This window comes from Hakea prostrata, chromosome 2, assembly GCF_041222555.1.
Source record: "Hakea prostrata isolate BN-2017 chromosome 2, UWA_Hpros_2, whole genome shotgun sequence".
NCBI lineage: Eukaryota > Viridiplantae > Streptophyta > Magnoliopsida > Proteales > Proteaceae > Hakea > Hakea prostrata.
The window spans coordinates 6,010,218-6,031,427 of record NC_142601.1 but is presented as its reverse complement, the minus strand read 5'-3'; the positions used below and the strand labels follow the sequence as shown (position 1 = coordinate 6,031,427).

General features: G+C 34.5%; 1 protein-coding gene across 4 annotated transcripts in view; it reads right to left on the bottom strand.

Moving 5' to 3' along the window:
• Window positions 1-2,981, bottom strand: part of LOC149023477 (ABC transporter G family member 28-like) — a 109,529-nt gene extending 106,548 nt beyond the window's left edge. For all 4 annotated transcript variants that reach the window (XM_089144008.1, XM_089144007.1, XM_089144009.1 and 1 more), the window contains exons 1-2: window positions 2,455-2,981; window positions 2,245-2,321 (exon numbers count right to left, since the gene is read on the bottom strand). In XM_089144008.1, coding sequence (XP_089000134.1) covers window positions 2,245-2,321; window positions 2,455-2,687 — 310 coding nt within the window. In that variant the 5' untranslated portion in view covers window positions 2,688-2,981. The remainder of the gene's footprint in view (window positions 1-2,244; window positions 2,322-2,454) is intronic.
• Window positions 2,982-21,210: the final 18,229 nt, after the last annotated feature.

The following is a 21,210-nucleotide window of genomic DNA, read 5'->3' as shown; positions in this document are numbered from 1 at the left end:
CACCAACAAAACAGAAATCCATCTGATCTGAGTATAACATTCTTTAAAGGACACTAAAAAAACCTTACAAACACCTAACCCCTGTACAACTACAACTTTGCCTTAACCCAACTTAATGGGGCTGGCTACATCGATCCTACCTTCCAATCAGCTTTATCCGAAGTCATACTGGATACAAGGCCTAAACCATGCATGTCTTTTCTCACCATTTCTACTAAGGTGATTTCAGGTCTGCTCCTAGCTCTTTTAATTCTTTCAATATGGATCAAACACTCCTCCATACGCATTTAAAGGCCTCCATTGAACATGGCTATGCCACCTCAAACAACTTTTACGTAGCATATTATATATCAAAGCTACTCCCAAACCAGCTCTGATGTGATCATTCTTTACTTTATTCTTCCAAGTTTTTGCCAGTCATCCATCTCAACATCTTCATTCTGCTACACTGAATTTATCTATTTTATTCTTTTTAATTACACAACACTCCACTTCATACATCATAACATACCACTCTCTCGACAAAATCAGATTTTTCATACAAGGCAAACCCTTACAGTATCTTATAATTGTAAAGAGAAATTCTTCTACTTTTGTTCACATACTTCACATTTTTTTCCTTTTTTCAAAAATCCATGAAATGAACAAGCACCTTTCTCTTTAAACCAAAAAACAAAATGTTGTACTCCATGTACAAAAAATGGCATACTTACAATCTAAGGAAACATTCACATTTTCTCTTCTTTACCATAACTCCTCACTCTCCCTTGATATGTGTAAAAGTTCACCAATTTTCTTCTTCACAACTCTCCTTTCACACCTTGGGACATGACTTATGACATTACAATGCATTATACTACTTTTTACACACTTTATGGATCATGAATCTATGATAAGAAAATGACAGGTCTTCTTATTATTCCAGAATTGTATATGGACAATGCCTCACTAAACCAACTCTATTTTCTTCACGCAAACCAAGGTCAGAACCTTAATTTCTTATCTTCTCTTTCTGATATCAGGTTCCCAAATTGTACCTTCATTCCGCGCTTTGGAAACCTCCTTCCCTTGCTCTCCTTGCACACTCCCTTTCCTCGGACCTCTACACACACCTGACAAGAATCTATAGAACCATTTGTAAGGTGCTGGGGGAGATACCCTTAAAACCTAAGCATTACAGTAAGGTTCCCAATTACATAAGAACCTCCACATGGGGCTATTCGCATTTTCTGTGTATTATTGCTTCCACCTATGACCTTCCACATGGAAACACAACATGAACAACAAAGAGGGAGGTAGAATAAGGAAAGAGGCAAGAGAACAAAGAAGAAGTATTTGGGATATTGAAAGTAAAACATCACTCATATACCCCAACAGCTAGAGTGAAGGAAGGCTGCAGACAAAAGCAAGGCTAAAACCAACTCTAGGAAAATAAACAAGAAGAGGAACAAGAAGTGCAGAATAACAGGATCAAATAGAACTTTGGAGGTAAACCATTGGCCCTTGAGAGACAAAACAGAAAGGGAAACTTGGAAGAGAATAACTGCAGCACAGTTACTGCAGCCGACAAAGCCTCTTCAAAGAAGCCACTAGATAACAAAGATGACAAGGAAGAGGCCTAAACCACCTTTGTAACTTCGTCAGAAGAAGAGATAGGCAAGGGGACACTGTGGAAGCAGAGGCAGAAAATGTAAAGTAATGTTTTGAAAGAACAAGAATACTCTGTATTAGCTGCTAGGAACAGAAAATAAAGGGTAAGCTGACACATTCAATTGTTAGGACTTCCCCCACAAGTGAGAACAGGGATGGATTTCTCGTAGTGACAGAGTGAGAACATACTCATTTTACTTACTCATTGTCAGCGCAGAAAGGACTTTGTAAGCTCCGAGGCCAAACCCAAGTGAGTAGCCATTGAAGGAATCACTGTTGACTCTGAAGGATTCAGCTTAGCTTATCCGAAGTAATGATGGAACAGGTTTATATGGTTTTAACAGTAAATATTAGCATGCGTTATCATAAGAATAGAATCCAGGAGGACATCTGAAGAAGATATTAAATGTGGGTTTTTCTGTACAGCGTCCAAAGATTCAATAGAGCTCGCTTTCCTGATTGTTAACTTGAAAACGAAAGGACATTGCATGTTCCCTGATTTGTTGAATAACAAAAGCTCAGGGGGCATCAATATATGTCGAACTAAACTACAAACAAGAAAAACGAAAATCTTACAAGTGGAGAAGCTTCTACCTTTTGTTGTCTTAAGGCAATTAGACAAGAATTCCGTATTTGAAGAGAAATTGAACGCCCCATTCAAATCCGTTTCCCTGTTCAACAGTTAAACACACTCAAATTCTGGAACAAAAATACGCTAGCAATGAGTAGAAAAGAACATGATGAATGAACTGAGCTTTCTTTTTCCCCCTTAATTAAAGAGGGTAGGTGATTCGAGTAACGCACGGATTCCTAATGCAGAAGCCCAGTTGTTTGCTGATCTCCGCGCCAAATACAACTGTGAGATTGGACATCTGATTGTAGAGTAGGTTCGTGAGGAGTGGAAGGACCGCAGGATCATCCGTTCCAGAGTAATCTCCATTGTCTTGGCACAGAACGAACGGCGAACAACTAGAAAGAATGACAACAAGGATGAAGATAGAGGGCACCCAACAGGAATCAACCCTCTTTCTGCTCATTTCAATTGCAGGTAATTCCGGAAAATACAAGTTCTATGGAAATAGGGAACACTAGTTGGAGCAGAATGCCCAGGTGAAGGAAGACCAAAATAAAGTGACCCCTGCAGATATCACAGCATTGCTAGTGGAGATCCTGATCTCTTACTACATTGAAGACGAGCAAAGGATGATGTTATGCTGGGTCCTGGGAGAAGTGCAAAACCAGAACATCAAGTCAAACTTTCCGCAAAATTTAAGCTGGAGATGAAAGCTATATTCTCGGAGAGCAAGACGTGCAGGAAAGTCGGTCGTCAGTTCTCTTTCACATTTAATTAAAATTTTGAAGTTCAAAGAGAAGCTTTTGTTTATAAATTATAAGTTAAAATGTATCATTTACCTAAGAAAATAATAATCATAATAATAATAACGAGTTTTCGTCCATAATTAGTTTTCGTCTATAAGTTATAACGGCTATATTTAATGCTAAGATTTAAAACTTAACTAAAAATGTTAGAATTTTTTTTTTTTGGGTAGAATTTAATGTTTAACGGGAAAACTTTGGGTTAAATAAAAAAAAATTAACTGGTTAAATAAATAAAAATATTTACTTGATAAATTATTTAATACAATTTTTATATTAATAGATGTTTTGATAAAATATTTTATGTTAATAGAACATAAAAATCCACTCAGTTAGCAGTTGTTAGTTGAGTGTAATTAAAAAAAAAAATTACTTTTATAAAATTATTTAGGGATAATAATTGTTGCCCCTGAACTTTGATTCTATTACAACTTTATTCCCTTGTACTCTTTATAATTACTAATCGAACCTTTAATTGTGTCTACAATTACTAATTCTCTCCTACCATTATGTTCAGTTAATTTACTAATGATATGGTATTTATATTTTCTTTAAAATCCTAAAAATAACCCTAGAGTTATTTCTTTACTTTTTTTTTTTACCATTTTATCAAATTATAATACTACCATTAATTAACTATGAAAAAGAAATTAACCTTAAATATATTTTCGTCTCAAAAAAAAATCATCAATAAAGGAAAGATGTGATTGAATAAAACATAAAATAGAAACTAAAGATGAGATGAGGAAATATCAAATTTAATTCAAAATTGAAAATCGTCTAAGGGCCTGTTTGGTTACATGAGTCTTGAGATTTCAAATATCTAGAGATTTCAAATCTATAGATTTCAAGTCTATGGAATTATAATTTATAAAATTAGATGTTTGGTTGTGGAATGAAATTTGTGGATTCATCCTAAAAAATTATTTGATCGACGTGATTTTTGTGAATGTAAAAATGTATAGCTTTTTTGAAATCTCTGGATTTCACCCCTTACCCATAAATCTACAGATTCACATTTTTAGTGTAAAAATGTGAATCTCTAGATTTCACGAATCTAGAGATTTTTACAACCAAACGGGTAAAATTCTCAGATTCATGAATCCAGAGATTTGAAATCTCTATATTCATGTCACCAAACAAGCCCTATATAAGCTAACCGTTGTGCAAATTACTAAATTTTCTATCAATTAACATCTTATATGCAAATTTGTTTGTAAAACTCCATCATTGTGATTATGGAAATTTTAGGTAAGCTTGAGAGTTTCAACAATCATAAGTGCATGGTCCCACCAATCTCCAAATTAAATACTCAAAAGAAAATAAAGAGAAAAATAATTTCAAAAAACACTTTTGTTGAAAATGAACCTTACTTGAAAATCCATATGATTTATACTTTTTAGTGAAATAGTAAGACCCACATTAACAAGTATCACGTTGCAACACGTGTCATTGTAGTTTTATTCTTTATGTAAATTCCAAGAATTACAACACACACACACAAATTCATATCTTTTTTTCATATCATTGCTCCTGTGGTTTGAATTTAAATTTATAATGCGAAATAGTTAGTCTTCACCACGATGCACATTTTCATGGAGTTATGGATGAAAAAGCAAGATCTTAAGAAGTAACATATTCACAAAGTTTCTTGATCTAGGTCTTCAGCACATTTTAAATGGAGATGAATGATACTCTTTCAAATCCAAAATTGATTCTAAAATATAAGATTTTAATGATATAATTGGTATTCAATATGATTTCTATAAATGAGGGTAATGTCATCTTTTTGACTTATTAATTTTAATGAAGAGAAAAATAAACATTACATATTCGATATTAACAACCACTTAACACCGCTAAAAATGGGGGTGCAATAGTAATTTCATAAATAATGAGTTTGATTAGTAAAAATCAAAGTATAAAGGACACTAGTAATTATCAAAATTATTTAATAGAATTTATATTGATAGGCTGTTTTGTAAAATATTTTATATAATAGAAGATAAGAATCCAAGTTTTTAGTTCAGTATCTCAGAGAAAATGGAAGTCTTTTATCTCTCTGAACCTGGAGGTAAGAATATATAATTCTTTATAAGAATAATTACTTGTCCCCCTATACTTTGATTTTATCATTAATCAAACCTCATTCTTATGAAATTATGATTACCTCCCTCACTTCTAACAGTGTTAAGTGGCTGGTAACATTCAATATGTAATGTCTATTTTACCCTTCATTAAAATTAAAATTTCAAAAAGATGACATTACCTTCATTTATAGAAATTATATTGAATACCAATTATATTCTTAAAATCTTATATTTTAGAATCAATTTTGGATTTGAAAGAGTACCAGTCATCTCCATTTAAAATGTGATGAAGACCCAGATCAAGAAAGTTTATGAATGAATTATATCTTGAGGTGTTGCTACTTCATCACTAACTCTAAAATGTGCACAGTGGTAAAGACAAACTATTTTGCAGTATAAATTTAAGTTTTAAAAATAAGGGCAATGATCTGGGAGAAAGAAATAAATCTCAAAGTGTGTTGTAATTCTTGAAATTTACATAAAAGAACAAAACAACAATGATCTCTATTGCAGCATAATACTTGTTAATGAGGAGTTTATTATTGCACTAAGAAAACATAAGTCACATAAATTTTAAGGTAAGGTTCATCTTCAATGGAAGCGTTGTCCTGAATTTTTTTTTTTCTTCTGAGAATTTAATTCGGAGATTGGTGGACCACACGCTTATGGTTGTTGAAACTCTCAAGCTCCACTTAAATTTTCAACATTCAAAATGATAGAAGTTTTACAAAACAAATTAGCATATAAGATGTTAATTGATAAGAAATTTGGTAACATGCACAATGGTTAGCATATATTAGGTGATTTTCAATTTCCAACTTTGAATTAGATTGATATTTTTTCATATTTAGTTTCTATTTTGAATTTTATTTAATCACATTTTTCCTTTATTCGATAATTTATTTTTAAAGAAGAAAAATCACATCTTTCCTTTATGTTCATGGTTCCTTTTAGAGAAGAAAAATCACATTTTTCCTTTATTTGGTGGTTTCTTTTTAGACAAGAAAATGGATTCAAAGCTACCTTTTTCCCCATAAGTTAATCAAGGGTAGTATCATACCTTGACAAAAGGGTAAATTAGTAAAGAGATAACTCCAAGGATATTTTTGAAATTTTGAAAAATATATAGATGCCACGTCATTAGTAAACTAACGGAGCTTAACAGTGGAGAGGCAACAGTAATTATCCTTTCTTTATATCATAACATATTTTCAATTTTTGAATAATCCAAGATTTATTTAGTGTAGAAAACAAACTCCCCTGCAGGAGATAAATCAAATTCTGGATAGAATATGTTAATCATTTTATCAATGAGTTTGAAAAGTTAGGTTTTACGAGAGGAATTAGAGATATAGTGGGTCAGGATCTTATATATGGAGTCCAACATTTCTTTAATGGGGGTATATGCTTATAAACTTAAACAAAAATGTGATCTCTCTCATTCTCAATAAGTGCAAATCTCAAGAGGTGTCTCACTCAAGATTGATTAGCTTATGCACAATCATATACAATGTCATAGCCAAGTGTCTGACTAATATGCTTAAATTCATCTTAAGGAACATTATTAGCTAGCACTAAAGTGCTTTTGCCCCTCGAAGAGTTGTATCTAATAATGTTTACCTTGCTCATAAGCATCTACACTTCCTCAAGAAATCTCAGTCCATAAATGGATATATGGCTCTTAAATTGGACTTGTATAAAGCTTATGACAAGCTTGAATGATATTTCATTGAACATACTCTTAGATATCTATGATTTTCTAATAAACGGATCCAGTGAATAATGCAATGCATCATTATTATGAAATATCAAATAAAAATAAATGAAGAGCTAGGCATATGCATTACTTCACAGAGAGGTATCAGGTAGGGATGTCCTCAGCCTTTATGTTTTTATTTTTTGCCAAAAATAACTCATATCCAAAGGCTGACTTCAAATCAAGGGTTTCCCAAATTGCCTAGCATTAGGCTTAATCAGCATGCACCTGTAGTGAATCATTTTTTTTTGTTGATGATTGTATATTATATGCCCCTACTACCATTCCTAATGCATCACTAATAAGCATTCTTTTGCAAGATTATGAGATAGTATTATCTCCACATTAACCCTTCCAAATCTGCAATGTCATTTAGCTCCAGGACCCCTCCCTCTACTAGAAAGGACATTACTTCCATCCTTAACCTCCAGGAAGTACATTCTCATGGCACCTACCTTGGGCTACCATCATCATTTGGTAAGTCAAAAACCCAAATCTCTTCTTTCATTCTATATAGGTTGAAATCCAAGCTCCTCTCCCCAACTGGGAAGAAGGTCCTTATAAAGATTGTGGCTAGTGCACTACCCATTTATATCATATCATGTTTCCTAATATCTGACACCCTATGCCAAAAAAATGGAACAAATAAATGATCAATGAGTTTTGGTGGAAAAATGATAAGGTGAAAAGGATGCATTGGGTGAAATGAGAGAATTTGTGTTGGAGAAAATAAGAGGGTGGATTGGGTTTTAGAGATTTCAATTTTTTCAATAAAGTTTTACTTGCAAAACAATGTTGGAGACTTCACATAAAGCCTAACTGTTTATAGGCTTAAGCAATTATGGCCAAATACCTTAGGCACTCCTCCATTATTGATGTTAGCATACCTAGGAATTGCTTTTGGGAATGGTGTAATATTCTAGCTAGGAGAGATCTTCTTTTGGAAGGCTTGCTTAAACAAATTGGTAATGGACTCTCCACTAGGATATATGATGACCTTTGGTTGTCCTTCTTACCTTTCAAACGAGTGTCTAGTCCACCCACCAATGTTGGGCCCACTTATGTCATTCAGTTGATAGATTTGCAAGCACTAAAATGAAAAACTCTGTTGCTACAAACTTTAGTCTCTCCTCAAGAGACGGATGGCCATTTTAGCTATTCCAATCCTCTCACCAGATGCTCAAGATACTTTGATTTGGAGCAAATCACTACATGGTAATTTCACAGTTAGGTCAGCCTATTACCTCTACTTCTCATCTCACATTGTCAACGTAATGTTGCCTCTATATCTTTAACTTCCTCTTGTTGGAAAAAAAATTTGGGCAATTCCCACTTGTTAAAAATAAAGCATTTCATTTGGAGGGCCTCCCTTGAGGCCATTGCAATTGGAGACACTCTAATTTTTAGGAAGAGTGCACCATCTCCCCTATGTTTGCTATGTGGTTCTAGGATTGAATCCCTAGTGCATGCATTATTTTTTTGTATACATATAAGAGACTGTTGGAGATTCTCCCCTCTTAGATTAGTTGTTTCTAAATTTACATGTTTGTCTATGTTCGATTGGTATGATTTTATATAGTCTAAATTCAAAGAAGTTGGAAACCTGTAGGATGTGGATGTTTTTTGAAGCATCCTTTGCTGGTACATTTGAAAGTCAAGAACCACAAACCTCTTTAAAAGGACTTCACCATTTGTTTGGCATATAATGCATTTTTTTATATGTAGGTTTCTAAGATTCAACACCTTCAACCTAACCTAACTGACCTAAATGGTCTTCATAGTACTACTGCTGCTCCACCTTGGATGAGGATGAAAACGCCTTCTTTATATATGTTGATGGAGATTGGGAAAAACAATTAAACAAAGGGGGACGTGGTGTCATTTTGTGGGACCAAACTTGAAGCTTTGTTGTTGCCCAAACCAAGCACTATAGGGGCTTATCGGTCATGGCTGTAGAGCTTGAAGCTGTGAGAGATATAATGATATTGGCTATATCTATGGACGTCCAGAAGCTAGTGTTGTTCTCGGATTGCCTTGCTTCTTGAATCAAGTATAGTCTTTAGATTGGGTGTGCTCAGGCTCAGTCTTAAAGATTCATAGACTTAGTACTTGTTTTTCATATTTGGGTTTTAAATTTATAAGTAAGAACTACAACATGCTTGCAGATTTGAGTTTTAAATTTCCAATAGGAACTACAATATGTTTGCAAAATGCTTGGCCAACTGAGCAGTTTTCATTAGACCACACTTGGTGGCACGTATCACCACTATGCTTTATGGACACCTCTTTTATCACCTCCAGAAGAGTTAGCATGGATGGCCTAATATAATCTTATGTTTAGTTGAGCGGAAAAACAAAAAAGAAGGAAGAATTTGAACTTCCATGGTGATAATGTGAGAGATATTGATAGGTGACTTTATTCGTACTAAGGTTTTAAAATTATTCTCAAGTTTCTCCTGTTAAAAATTTTCTATTTGGTGGACTCACATATTAACAAAATTGTAGGTAGGTTTGTTGTCAATTAAAGAATCCTAGTTCTAATCTATTAAAGTTGTAAATTATTTGAGTTTGTAGAAATATCATTATTTGAATATGGACCCATATGTGTAGAGCCCAATACTTTTCAGTTGTAATTGATGGGCCCACAACTAAAATCTATATATAAGGGGTTACGGTCCCTAAGCCAGATACATAATTATTTTTTTCTTCCCCATATGAGAGACAAAAAAAGGAGAGGGCATATCAAGGCTTAGAGATTGTGATCCCAATGAGTACAGACTTCTGCAATAAATCAAAGTAAGTCTTCTATCATACTTTAATTTTATGATCACTGTCTAAAATTTACTAAAGATCTTGAATTAATTAGATACTGGAATCATGTTTTATGCTTTTACGAAATCTAATTTTTCCATCATCTCTTTTTATCTATTTTTGTAGTGCTTTTCTTAATCAATAAATTTTTTTTTTTTTGGTTGTTTAGATTTTAATCGATAAGTTTGTAAATATAGCTCTGTAGATTCTCTATTTTAATTGTGTTTATGAAGTGCATTCTTTTTCCATCATTAGTGATTTTATTATGTAGATGTAAGTGCAAGTTTGCTCTTATGCACAAATAGGGGTACTTAAAAATCTTAACGAAAGTATCTAATATGACTTCACCCACTATACAAATTTTTCTTACTCTTAACAAAGACTTGAAACACATCCCATTCACAATACACTTTATTTTGGATTTCTTCTAAATCTTTCCTGCAATTTCTAATTGAAAAACAAATGTTCTAAGTCTTCTTTTCATTCCAACAAAGATAACATTTGAACTTAGACACATAAAGTGTTGTTAGGACAAACTATTTAAATCCTCATTTTTAGGCAACTCTAGAGTAATAGTTGGCCTTGTACTTTTATTAAAATATTTAACCTAATCTCTATTGTTTTGATCAAATGGTTTGGCTATCTTTTTGTTCAATTATACTTAATGTTGTTTGTTACTTTTGGCTTTTAATCCTAAAAATAGAAAAAGGAAAAAGCATGTCAGATTTATCTTTAAAAAGAAGCATATAATTATTCGTAATGATTTTTCTCCCCCCCCCCCCTAGGTTAAAAGAACTTTCATTCAAAGGCAAAAGGCAAGGGGCAAAGGGAGGAGGATTCTAGTTACAAAGATTCAAAATCACTGAGTGGAAGAAAGCCATATTGTTATGCCTGGAAGGGACAAACCACCCAAGCTAGGGGGTGGACAATTAAATTCAACCCCTTAGGAATTATCATACCCCACCCAACGATATCCAGACTTACCGGCATACCCATGGAAGTGATTCATAACTACAGGATCTAGGTTTGCGGCCAACTTATAATCACATAATACACAATAGCATAATCAAATGAGCAAGCAATTAAAAGGATATTAAATATAAGTTATTACAATATCCAAAGTTAATATCAAGTATTATCAAAGTTAAATATCAAAATTTAGTTATTCCATTCTTAAAGTTATCATGAAATGTTTAATGAGGTAGGCAACATCGTTGCCTAACAAATAAATAAAGAACATAACTGAAAGCAATCAAGGCAATCACATTCCCAAATATAATCTCTGAGTCCTCAGAAAAGCTGGACTTCGTAGGAGTAGTTCAAGCAGGGGCATGACTCTCCATGAGCCTCAGTGTCCCCTCTTGTCGATATCTCGAAGGACTCTGTCGGAGGTGAACTCTCTAGGAATACGGTGTCCTCATAACCTATATAAGAAACTAAAAGAATATTTCCACATGGAATGAGTTGCAACGAATTCATTGATGGCAACAATATCATATGCAAACATTTAACTCGTGTATATATTAGGAAATGTAAAGATGAAATATAAGTATGAATATGCTCCTACAAGTCTAACCATGCTAGTAGACACGCTTTAGGACATAGCACCAATCTTCTCTCGGAAGTCTCACACAGACCCCAACAGCTCCAACCGAACTGGGTGTCATGATCAAAGTATGGGAATAACAGTCCAATCATCGATCATGGCTAAAGAATAGGGCTACACTCTTTCACCACGACCATTGGCATGAGATCTGGCTCGTGCCATGGAAACTCTCTAGCACAATACAATGAGTCATCTACGTAATCATGACATACTATGATCGGATATCCTTCCAATGGCACCAACCAACTCGGTCTGATATCCTCACCTATCTAAGAAAGGTCGCATCCTATGGCACCAACCAGCTCGGACTACGCCTCCCTCATACATATGCAACCTACAATGAATGAGATATGGTCTATTGTGTCCCTTCACCTACTACAATAGGCTATTGGGCGACGAAACCCAACATTGCTATCACGGGTCACTCGATTTCAATACTCCTATCGAAAGGGTGAGGGCATGATATTGATTTCTAGCCATGCATCTATACATATAATATTGATTTCTAGCCATGCATCTATACATATAATAATATGCACATAAAAAATTTAAATGAAATGCAATGTACCAAGAGCAATGGGCAAACCCACAACTCCAGATAGAATATACATGTATATGTCATCTTCAATTCCCATTATATCATTATCATCATAATTGTAATTGAAAGTAAATAACTAGATAATAAATAAAATATAAACTCATGCTGCTACCCATGCATGCATGCTATATAACAAAGTCGCAAAATCACACACAAGCATACTACACATGAACAGAACATGAATTTAAACACATGATCATATAAGATTGTCTCCCTCACTTGACACGTTGTTAGTACTCTTCAAGAGAACTAAGAATGTGAGCAAAAGAAAACCAAAGGATCACCCAAAACCGAACAAAATTATGTAAGATAGTTCAATTACAATTTGGAATAAATCTGGGCAAAGACTAGACATCGAAAGATATCACCCGATTAGACCAAAGGAGGGTTGGTTGGTCGAGCTTACCAGGACTAGTCGACCCCCCTGGGGCTCCGAACAGAAATTGGTCTCCCTTGCTCAAATCCAAAAGCTAATTTTTTGAGAACTTTTGGGACTTCAATAGAACAACAAGAATGTCCCCAAAATACCTTCTAAACACTCAAATAACTCTCCAACTCAAAAGCCCTAATTTGGTTAACGAAGAGTTGCTCGCGGGCATCTCAGAGAGGGTGGATTGGTCTCAAATGGGTGAAATGAAACCATATACACACAAAAGGGTTAGGAAACTTGTCACGACCCTAGTTTTCACAGGCTTGGTGGGGCCCACATTACAATCATTCAACCGGGGCACGTGACAGTTCTTCTTAGTATCAACCTGTTTATAGCCACTAAAAACAGTGTTAAACTAAACATTTCTAAGGACAAAAGCAGATAACTTGTTTGACAATTTGATTCGTATGCATACGTATAAGGCCTAAAGTCCTGTTTTACTTACATTTGAGTTTTCAACAAGTACCTAGTTAAATACTTACAACCTCAGAAGAAATATATGCATTTCACAGTTTAGTTTAACAAACATCAATTGTAAAAGAAATTCTCATTCTTTACTTTAACTGCACTTTTGGAGGCCAGTATCTTTACCCTTGTCATGTATCTGGGGACCTATCAACATTTACAATAATGAGCTTTGTGGGTCCAGTAAGTGATATAGTCAACCAAGTAAGCAAACCTGGTAAATCATCATTAATCCATTATCACATCAAAGTCTTATGATATTGTGCAATTCAGTTTCTTTTTCTTTTTCTATATTAATCTATACCTAAGCGCTACCTATAGCAAGGACACCTTCAGTCTAAACCACACAAGTGGCATCAGTCTCAGTCTCAGTCTTAGAGGTTCTCATTAAGAGATTCTCTTTTCAGTATCTTTGGCACAAGGCCAAGTGTTCTCCACCGGAGGCCATCATTGGTCTAGTCAATCTTTTCACTTTTTAGTCTCGCTTCATGCCTCCCCATTTGGATACATTAGGTACCAGGACTTATAGAAGCCACTAACATTTTATTTATTTATTACTTATTATTTCCTCCATCTTCTTTCCTCTTTTTATATTCAATTTCAGCCTTGCATTACTATACCCTGTCTATTTCAGTGTATGTCTTGCATTTCAATTATGACTTAGCCTTATTTGAATAAGATTTGACACAATTTATGACAATTTTCCATACAATCTTATCATTAAGTAAGTAGATATGATAATTATGAATTTAACAAGCATAAGTATCATTTCAAATTCTTAATTTAACAATCCAAGAATACTATCAACATTTCAATCAACTTCTTAAGTTGTCATTCAATCCCATGCACTTCTGTTCTATTCACAAAGCAATGTATCACATGTTATATCTCTTAATCCCAACTCCGTTAAAGCCCACCCTCTCACCTGTATTTAGAATGATTATCGATTATTTTCAAATATACAAGAACCAAACTGGCTTAGTCTAGCTTACTTTCTCCTTACGTTTTTTTTTTTCTCTCTCTCTCCTCGTTCAGAGAAACGGGAAGTTTCGAAGAGTAGTTGCCCTCTCTGAAATTTGGGAATTCTTTTCTCAATTCAGAGCCAATGATTCAATATTGTTACTCAACAGCCCCTCTTTCTCTCTTCAAAAGTCTCATCTCTCTGTTCTCTCTCTTCTCTTGTCTTTCAATTCTCTGTCTCTTCTTTACTTCTTCTTCTCTTTCCTTGTCTCTTTCAAATCTCTCTCTCCACTTTAATTGCTCTTCTCTCTCTCCTCTTTGCTTCTTCTCTTGGTTTTTCTCCTTTTCCGCATATGCTATCTCTCTCCACTTTTTTATTTCAATTTTCCTTCTTTCCATGTACCTATCTTATCCCCTTAACAATATTATATATATATATATATATATATATATATATATATATAGAGGGCATCTTTATGGGCTTTCGGGTCCACTCTAATTTCTTGTGTAAGCCTACTCTAAGATGTTAATATTAATATTCCTGAATTCAGAAAATTATACTAATCATTTCTTTATTTTCAGTTCAATCTAATTCTATATTTATGAGACCTACAAACAAATGAACAATGTCGGATCTTGACCAAAATATTGATTGAAATCCAGTTCTATTTAAGCTATTATTTAATTACATTCGGACCATTTGATTAAACTGTCAAACAAACCATTTTAATACATATTCCAACCACCATGATTTTTTAATAATCTTGAGGATTGAACATTCCAACACAATGATAAAATAATAATATAAAAAGATGCAGAGCATCACATCCTCCTCTCCTTAAAATAAATTTTGTCCTCAAAATTTTCAACTTCTAAACCCACGGCCTTATTTTGATGCCCCACAACTGTCTTTTACTAGTATTTTAGGTTCATGAACCTAAAATGAAAATTTATCGAGTTAGAATTCTAGGGGATTTCATAAGAATAAACAATAAAATACATGAATTAAAATTGGACCCCACTATTTTGAATATCTTACAAAAGAGAAGAGAATTTCTATGGGCTTTGGGTTTGAGCATCGATTACCATCTCTATCAATTACATTCCATTTGTGTTTGACACCTTTTAAACTGATAGAAAGTGCCCCACTTTAGATTCAATCCTTCCAACCAAGATGATAGGAGCAATGTCCTTCCTATTAAAGGTTAGTTCATTCCTCGCTCCCCATAACTGCCTGCATATGAAGGACAATTTACAAAGGCTTTCTTTCCTTTTTCTCTTTACTTGCAACTAAAATCCCCCAAGTTTTTCTACCAAAAAAAAAAAAAAAAAAACTCCCAAGTTTTCTGGCAATGAATTCACAAATATAGGGGCATTCAAACAATATATGGGAGTTCACTTCATGGCTAACTCCACATCTCTAACATACGTCTTCAACCTTTATTTGTGGCTTTTAAGGTCATCACCACTTGTATAGCATCAGAACACACCATCCACATCAAGTTGCATATCTTTGGAGAAGTATTGTTATGCCATATCCACTTCCACATCCTCTTAGGCAGATTCTCCGATTGATGAACTCTCGAAGTTGATGGCTGCATGGGCGGAGCCAGGATTGAACATTGGGGGGGGGGGGCAAATGTATGTGGGCCAATGTGGGACCCACTGTAGGTCCCATCTTATAATATATTATTATATTTTAATGTGGAGTCTATATTAAAAACAATACCTGATGTGGAGAAGATTTAGGAAAATTCCAAAATTTGCTAACTACTTCAATATTTTGTGAGACGTGTGAGACAAAAAAAAAAAAAAAAAAAAAAAAAAGAAAGAGAAAAAATAGGAATAAAAGAGGGAATTCACGAGAGAATAAATAAAAATGAAAATAGGAGAGAATATATAAGGAGAGATTCATGGATCGTGAGTTAGTTTTTAATTAGAATTTAACCTTTTATTCCTTAAAACTAGGGATTTAATGATAACCATTAGATAAAGATTATGAATGACATTTGTACCCATCATCTTTATCTTAAAATTTTATTTTAAATTTTTGGAGGGGACCAAATAATGGTATTTCACATTTAAAGATAGAGAAATAAAGAAAAAAAAAAAGGATAATTACAATTTCAAAAAATCCGGGGGTGCCATGGCCCCCTCCGGTCCCAACGTGGCTCCGCCACTGGATAGCTGTAACTATAAAAGAGACCTACGGTTGATCAACATATGATACGCTGACTTAGTTGAGAAAACTCCAAATTTAGCAGGGCCCCAAATCTACTTATCCATTGTTGGAATCATCACCAGCCGGATCTTGAGGATTATAGTAGCATCCAAACTTTTAAACGACCTCTCCGCCACATCTCTTGAAGATTTCATAATAAACAAATTTTTTTTTTTTTGGGAAAAGTCTAGGAAATTAAGCTTAAAACTAGGGGGTAAATGGATAACCGAAATTTGCTTATGAATTCGCATCTCCATCCGTTAAGGGTGTCGGAATCCGTCCGATTATTAATAGGATGCGGATATGGTATACCCATTTCTTACTGATTATTATCCGTCCGATAAAATTATCCGATTAAATTACTTATTTAGATTTATTATTCTTATTTTTATAAATTTTACCTATGATATGTGACTAATTTCTAGATTTTCTATTAAAATAGCTACCAAAGTTGTTAAATTCTTAAATTTCAAATCTAGCCCTCACAAATAAAAATGTAAAGATGTAAACATGTAGTCGAAAACTTGTATTCAATCTATATTCATGCCCATTTGGAAGAATCTACTTAAGAAAATAACTATCTGATTATTATCTGAATCAAACAGAATCCGTCGAAAAACTGATAGGATATTATCTGAATCCGTTCTAGGATGCGGTTATGGATATACCATTATCCGATCCGAATCTGATCCATTTACACCCCTACTTAAAACCTTATAAATATCAAAAGAATCGATTTTATTTGAAAGAAAGGGATGATGGCATTTTTAGCGATAACCCAATTTTGAACAATGGGTTACAGTTGGGATTTGAATAATTTGGAATCTACTCTTACCAACTTCAATCTAATTTGGCATAAATGGGGTTGACTTGGTTAAAACGTATTAGAATTTTAAATTATAACTGCCATGATTCAAGGAGAAAATACTCCATGCATTTATCACGTTGAAACTAGTGGTTCTTAGGTTCGTGAAGGTAACGCAATAATTACAAATTCTCCTTTTATCTCAAGGGTTCAAAGTCATTGATGGATCGATATTTCTAAAAATTTATTTTCAACCCTGGAAGGATGGTTCATTCATTACAAGTCTACAACTTCTATTTTCTCAAATAGACAACTGAATTTTAATCTTGTCATGTAGTAGCTAAGCCATCATTGATGGAGATGGAACAAATCCCTACCTTGATTACATTTGATATATATCTATCCTTGTAGGGTGAGTTTCAGTGCTATAATGTGCAGCATTGGGCTGCCGACAATGGAGACAAATCTCGATGAAAATTTCGATTTCGACTGTCTATTTTAGTTTACAACACTTCTAAAATGCACGGTCCAAATTTACACATGCTGCGCATTAGCATTGAAGATCAAGCAATCGTCGCCGCCTCAGTCCCCCTTTTTGGGTCCCTTTTCTTTGTCCAAGCACCACCCATTGGAAAACTATGAATTTCATCCCCGTTTCTTGACGTTTTCTTTTATGCCGTGTTTAGACTAATCTCATTAATTAACATCAGTGACTATTTTTATTTTATCTTAGTATTCTTGTTTTTTCTTTACGTGCTTTGTTTAGGGCCCGTTTGGTTACATGAATCCAGAGAATTGAAATTTCTGGATTCATGAATGTGAGATTTATACCCGTTTGGTTGTGAAAATTTCTAGATTCATGAAATCTAGAGATTTATCTTTTTACACTAAAAACGTAAATTTGTAGATTTATAGGTATGGGGTGATATCCAGAGATTTTATCCCTACTATAAAAACGCTAAACATTTACGCATTCACAAAAATCACTGATAAATCCACATATTTTGTTAACCAAACATATAATTTTATAAATAATGACTCCTTAGATTTGAAATATATAGATTTTGAAATCTCTAGAATCATGTAATCAAACATGCCTTAACCATTTCTCTAATTGATGTGCTTATCAACCAATCTTTTTTTTTGGTAATATCTTATCAACCAATCTACTCTTACCAGCTCCTTCGTAATCTGAATCTTGTAAAAAGCCAGCCCCTCGACATTTTATACTATAACTGTAACAATAAATCTATAGTTACCATTTTACCCTTACCAGTAGACTTAATGTTCTTCGTTAATTTCGGCTTTTAACAATAAAAAGAAAAAGAAAAAAAAAAAAGAAGAAAGGTAAATTGAATATATCTTTTAATACCATCATTGCTCAATTGGCTATGAACAACACTTTTCAACAATTTGGGGTAGGGAGGTCTATATTAAAATTTTAGGTAAATTAATAAGAGGATTAAAATATAGATAACACAATTATAAGTAAATTATATTGAAATAAAGCATGGGGACTAAAATTGTGGGAGAAAAACTTTAAAAAATCATGAAAGAAAAAATTGGGAAAGAAATTATAGAAAAACAATCATTTTTTATAAATTAAGTAAAAAAAAAAAATCAAAAGAGTATAATTAGATCTAATGATATTAATGGCTGAAATTCTAAACATTCAACTAATAAAACTTAAAATTTAAATTGCCTTAGTAAGAATCAAAACTTCTATCAACGGGGTTGGTCCAAGTGGTAAGCAACTTGGTTCGCTTAAGCAAGGTTCCGATATCGAAACCTTGTGGATGCAAAAAATCCCTGCTAGGAGACTTCTGGACTAATTAGATCTAATGATATTAAATGCTCTGAGATGTATTATATGCCCAACACTCATAAAAAAGCCTCTCATTCGTCCATGCTTTTACGAGTGTTGTTCCCTTAATTTTGTTTGCTGGACTAAGGGATAGTTGTCATATCTGAGCCCACGTGATTCGGAGTTCTTGATCAGTTTGGGATAAGGTGCAGTTGGCTTCAAGCTTCTCCTAGAAGATTGAGTTCTTAACTTGGTGATTAAGTAATTCACCGTGAGCAATCTCAACCCTTCATCTTGATGTGGAAGATTGGACGGTTACGATACATCCTTATAACATCAGAGGTATGTAATTGATATATAAGCAATACATTCAGCTCTAATGAGGCTAAACCTAGTTATAATAACTCAAACATTTATTTTCCTATAAGTTCCAAAGAAGATATTCCTTTTTGAAACATTTATTTCTTAATACGAGGATTTGTGTTTTCCTGAATCTAATTTAATCATTGGAGGTGGCTTCCCATCCTCAGAAGCAGCTCACTGTCACATTGAAAGTGAACCTAGTTTGGATTAACACAAGGAAAAGCTTAAAACCTTATAAATATCACCCGAATCACTTTACTTAAAGAAGAAAGGGACACTGCACTTTCTAGCAATTCTTAGATTTTGAACATGGCATGAAGTTTTATGTCGGTGGTAGCATACAACTAGTGAAAATTTTCATATTTGAGAATGTTGGACTTTAGACCAAAGATTTCGGAGGTTCTATTTTCAAGAGCATTGAATATGTATCCGAATCCACGTTTAAAACAAAGTCTTTCAGACAACATAAAAGATGAATGCCACAAGTGTTGGTAAACTTCCGTATCACATTAGTTCACACACTACATAAACATGAAACCATGGTTGAGTTTATATGATGTAAGACCACATTCTCGTCTTATTTGTTTAATTTATATAAAATAAAAGAAAAAACAAAAAGAAATAAAGAGTTTTAGATTGTTTATCAAAGAAGCTGCACCATTAAATTCTTGGTTTTTATTTTCCTAAAACATTTAAATTACCTCTCCTCAATCTGATCTAGGTGTTCGAATTGATTATTAAAGAGATTTTACAACAAGGTGATGAGAAAAACTTCATCTTTCATAAAAGCTAGTGATAATTTTTTTTTTTGAACTGAGGTTCATCCGGCCAGCTTGCGCGCACCACGATTTACTTCCTCAGGAGGGAGCTTTTATATTAATGCCGCCGAGTGGGTGCGAACCCAATACCTCCCCTAGAGAAGTTGGGTCTCCCCTAGTGATAATTCATTTACTAGAACCAAATTAATGATCCATGATCTTCGCATTCTCATTTCCTCATGGTTAAGTCAAGGATGCGATCAGGACATCAATTAACGGTGATATTAGCCACACAATAACTATCCTACCCATATGAACTTGGGCGAGCTAGGCGACGACGAGTGACGGTGATTGCGAGCGACCTTGATCTGGACTGCATCTGCGAGTGACGGCGTGCGACTGCGAGCAACGGTGAGCAACGCCAAGTTTCCAGTGAGCTCAAGGAGAGTTCGCTGTGTAGAGACTGGTATTTTCGTCGTTTGTGTCTGTTGATCTCAGGTATCTTGCTCGAAGATCGTTGAGCTCAGATCCAGTTCTTTTGCTCCCCCTGTTCACCTGCTCTGATCGAGAGCTCTGATCGGTAGCTTGCATCCTGTTCGAGAAACATTCAAAAGTCCGCCTGCTCCGGTTGATCGCTTGCTCTGATCATGTTTTGAAGAGGAGAGCCAAGACCAGCTGTGATCTGCTGAAGCGTCTTGCCTTAGGGTTCTGTAGCGGCTACTGGGACTTACGTTGGTGGCCCTTCGTCTCTGCATCTCTCTCTCCTCCTCCTTCTCTCTGTTGTGGTAGCGTTGGGTGCTCCTGGAGGCGGAGAGACTCAGGTCACAGCCTATGTCTCTCCGCCTCCTTCCATTCTCACTCTCTGTTTCTTTGCTTCCATCTTCTCCCTGCTTCTCATCCTCCTCTTTATCCTGATTCTCCATTCTTTTCCCTCTGCTTCTCCTCCTCTCGACTCTTCTCCTCCCTATTTCTCTCTCTTGCTTCCATCTTCTCCCTGCTCCTCTCTCTGGCCAGAAAAAAAAATGCATTGAAAATTTGAGATTGGCCGTTCTGGGTTTTGTCTTTGGACGTTGATGATTTCTATATTCAGTGATCTCTCTAGCTTAGGAGCAAAGCCTTGAAGGCCACTGTTGTTGATATCTCAAATTCTGTTTCATCCCCAATTTGGTCTCATCTCTTTCCTCTTCTCTCCTTCTCATTCCCTCTCCCCCTTATATTTCTGGTTTCAGCTTCTTCGTTGAGGGTTCTTGTCTTTAATGGCTTCTGTGACACCCAGCCCAAATCTAGCCCGGAAACCCGATCTGTTTTGGGTCAAGTAGGGTTTGTTTAATGTTGACTTTGAAGTTTGACCGTGATTTTAGTTTTACTATCTTTTAAAATCTTAGGAAGATGTCTTTGTGGGCCATCTCAGTAGAAGATATGGTGTTTGACCCAAAACCCATGGATATTGATGATAGTGTTTCCTTATGAAAACCTTACTTGATTTGGTGTTGAACTATTTATTTGTGAAGAATAA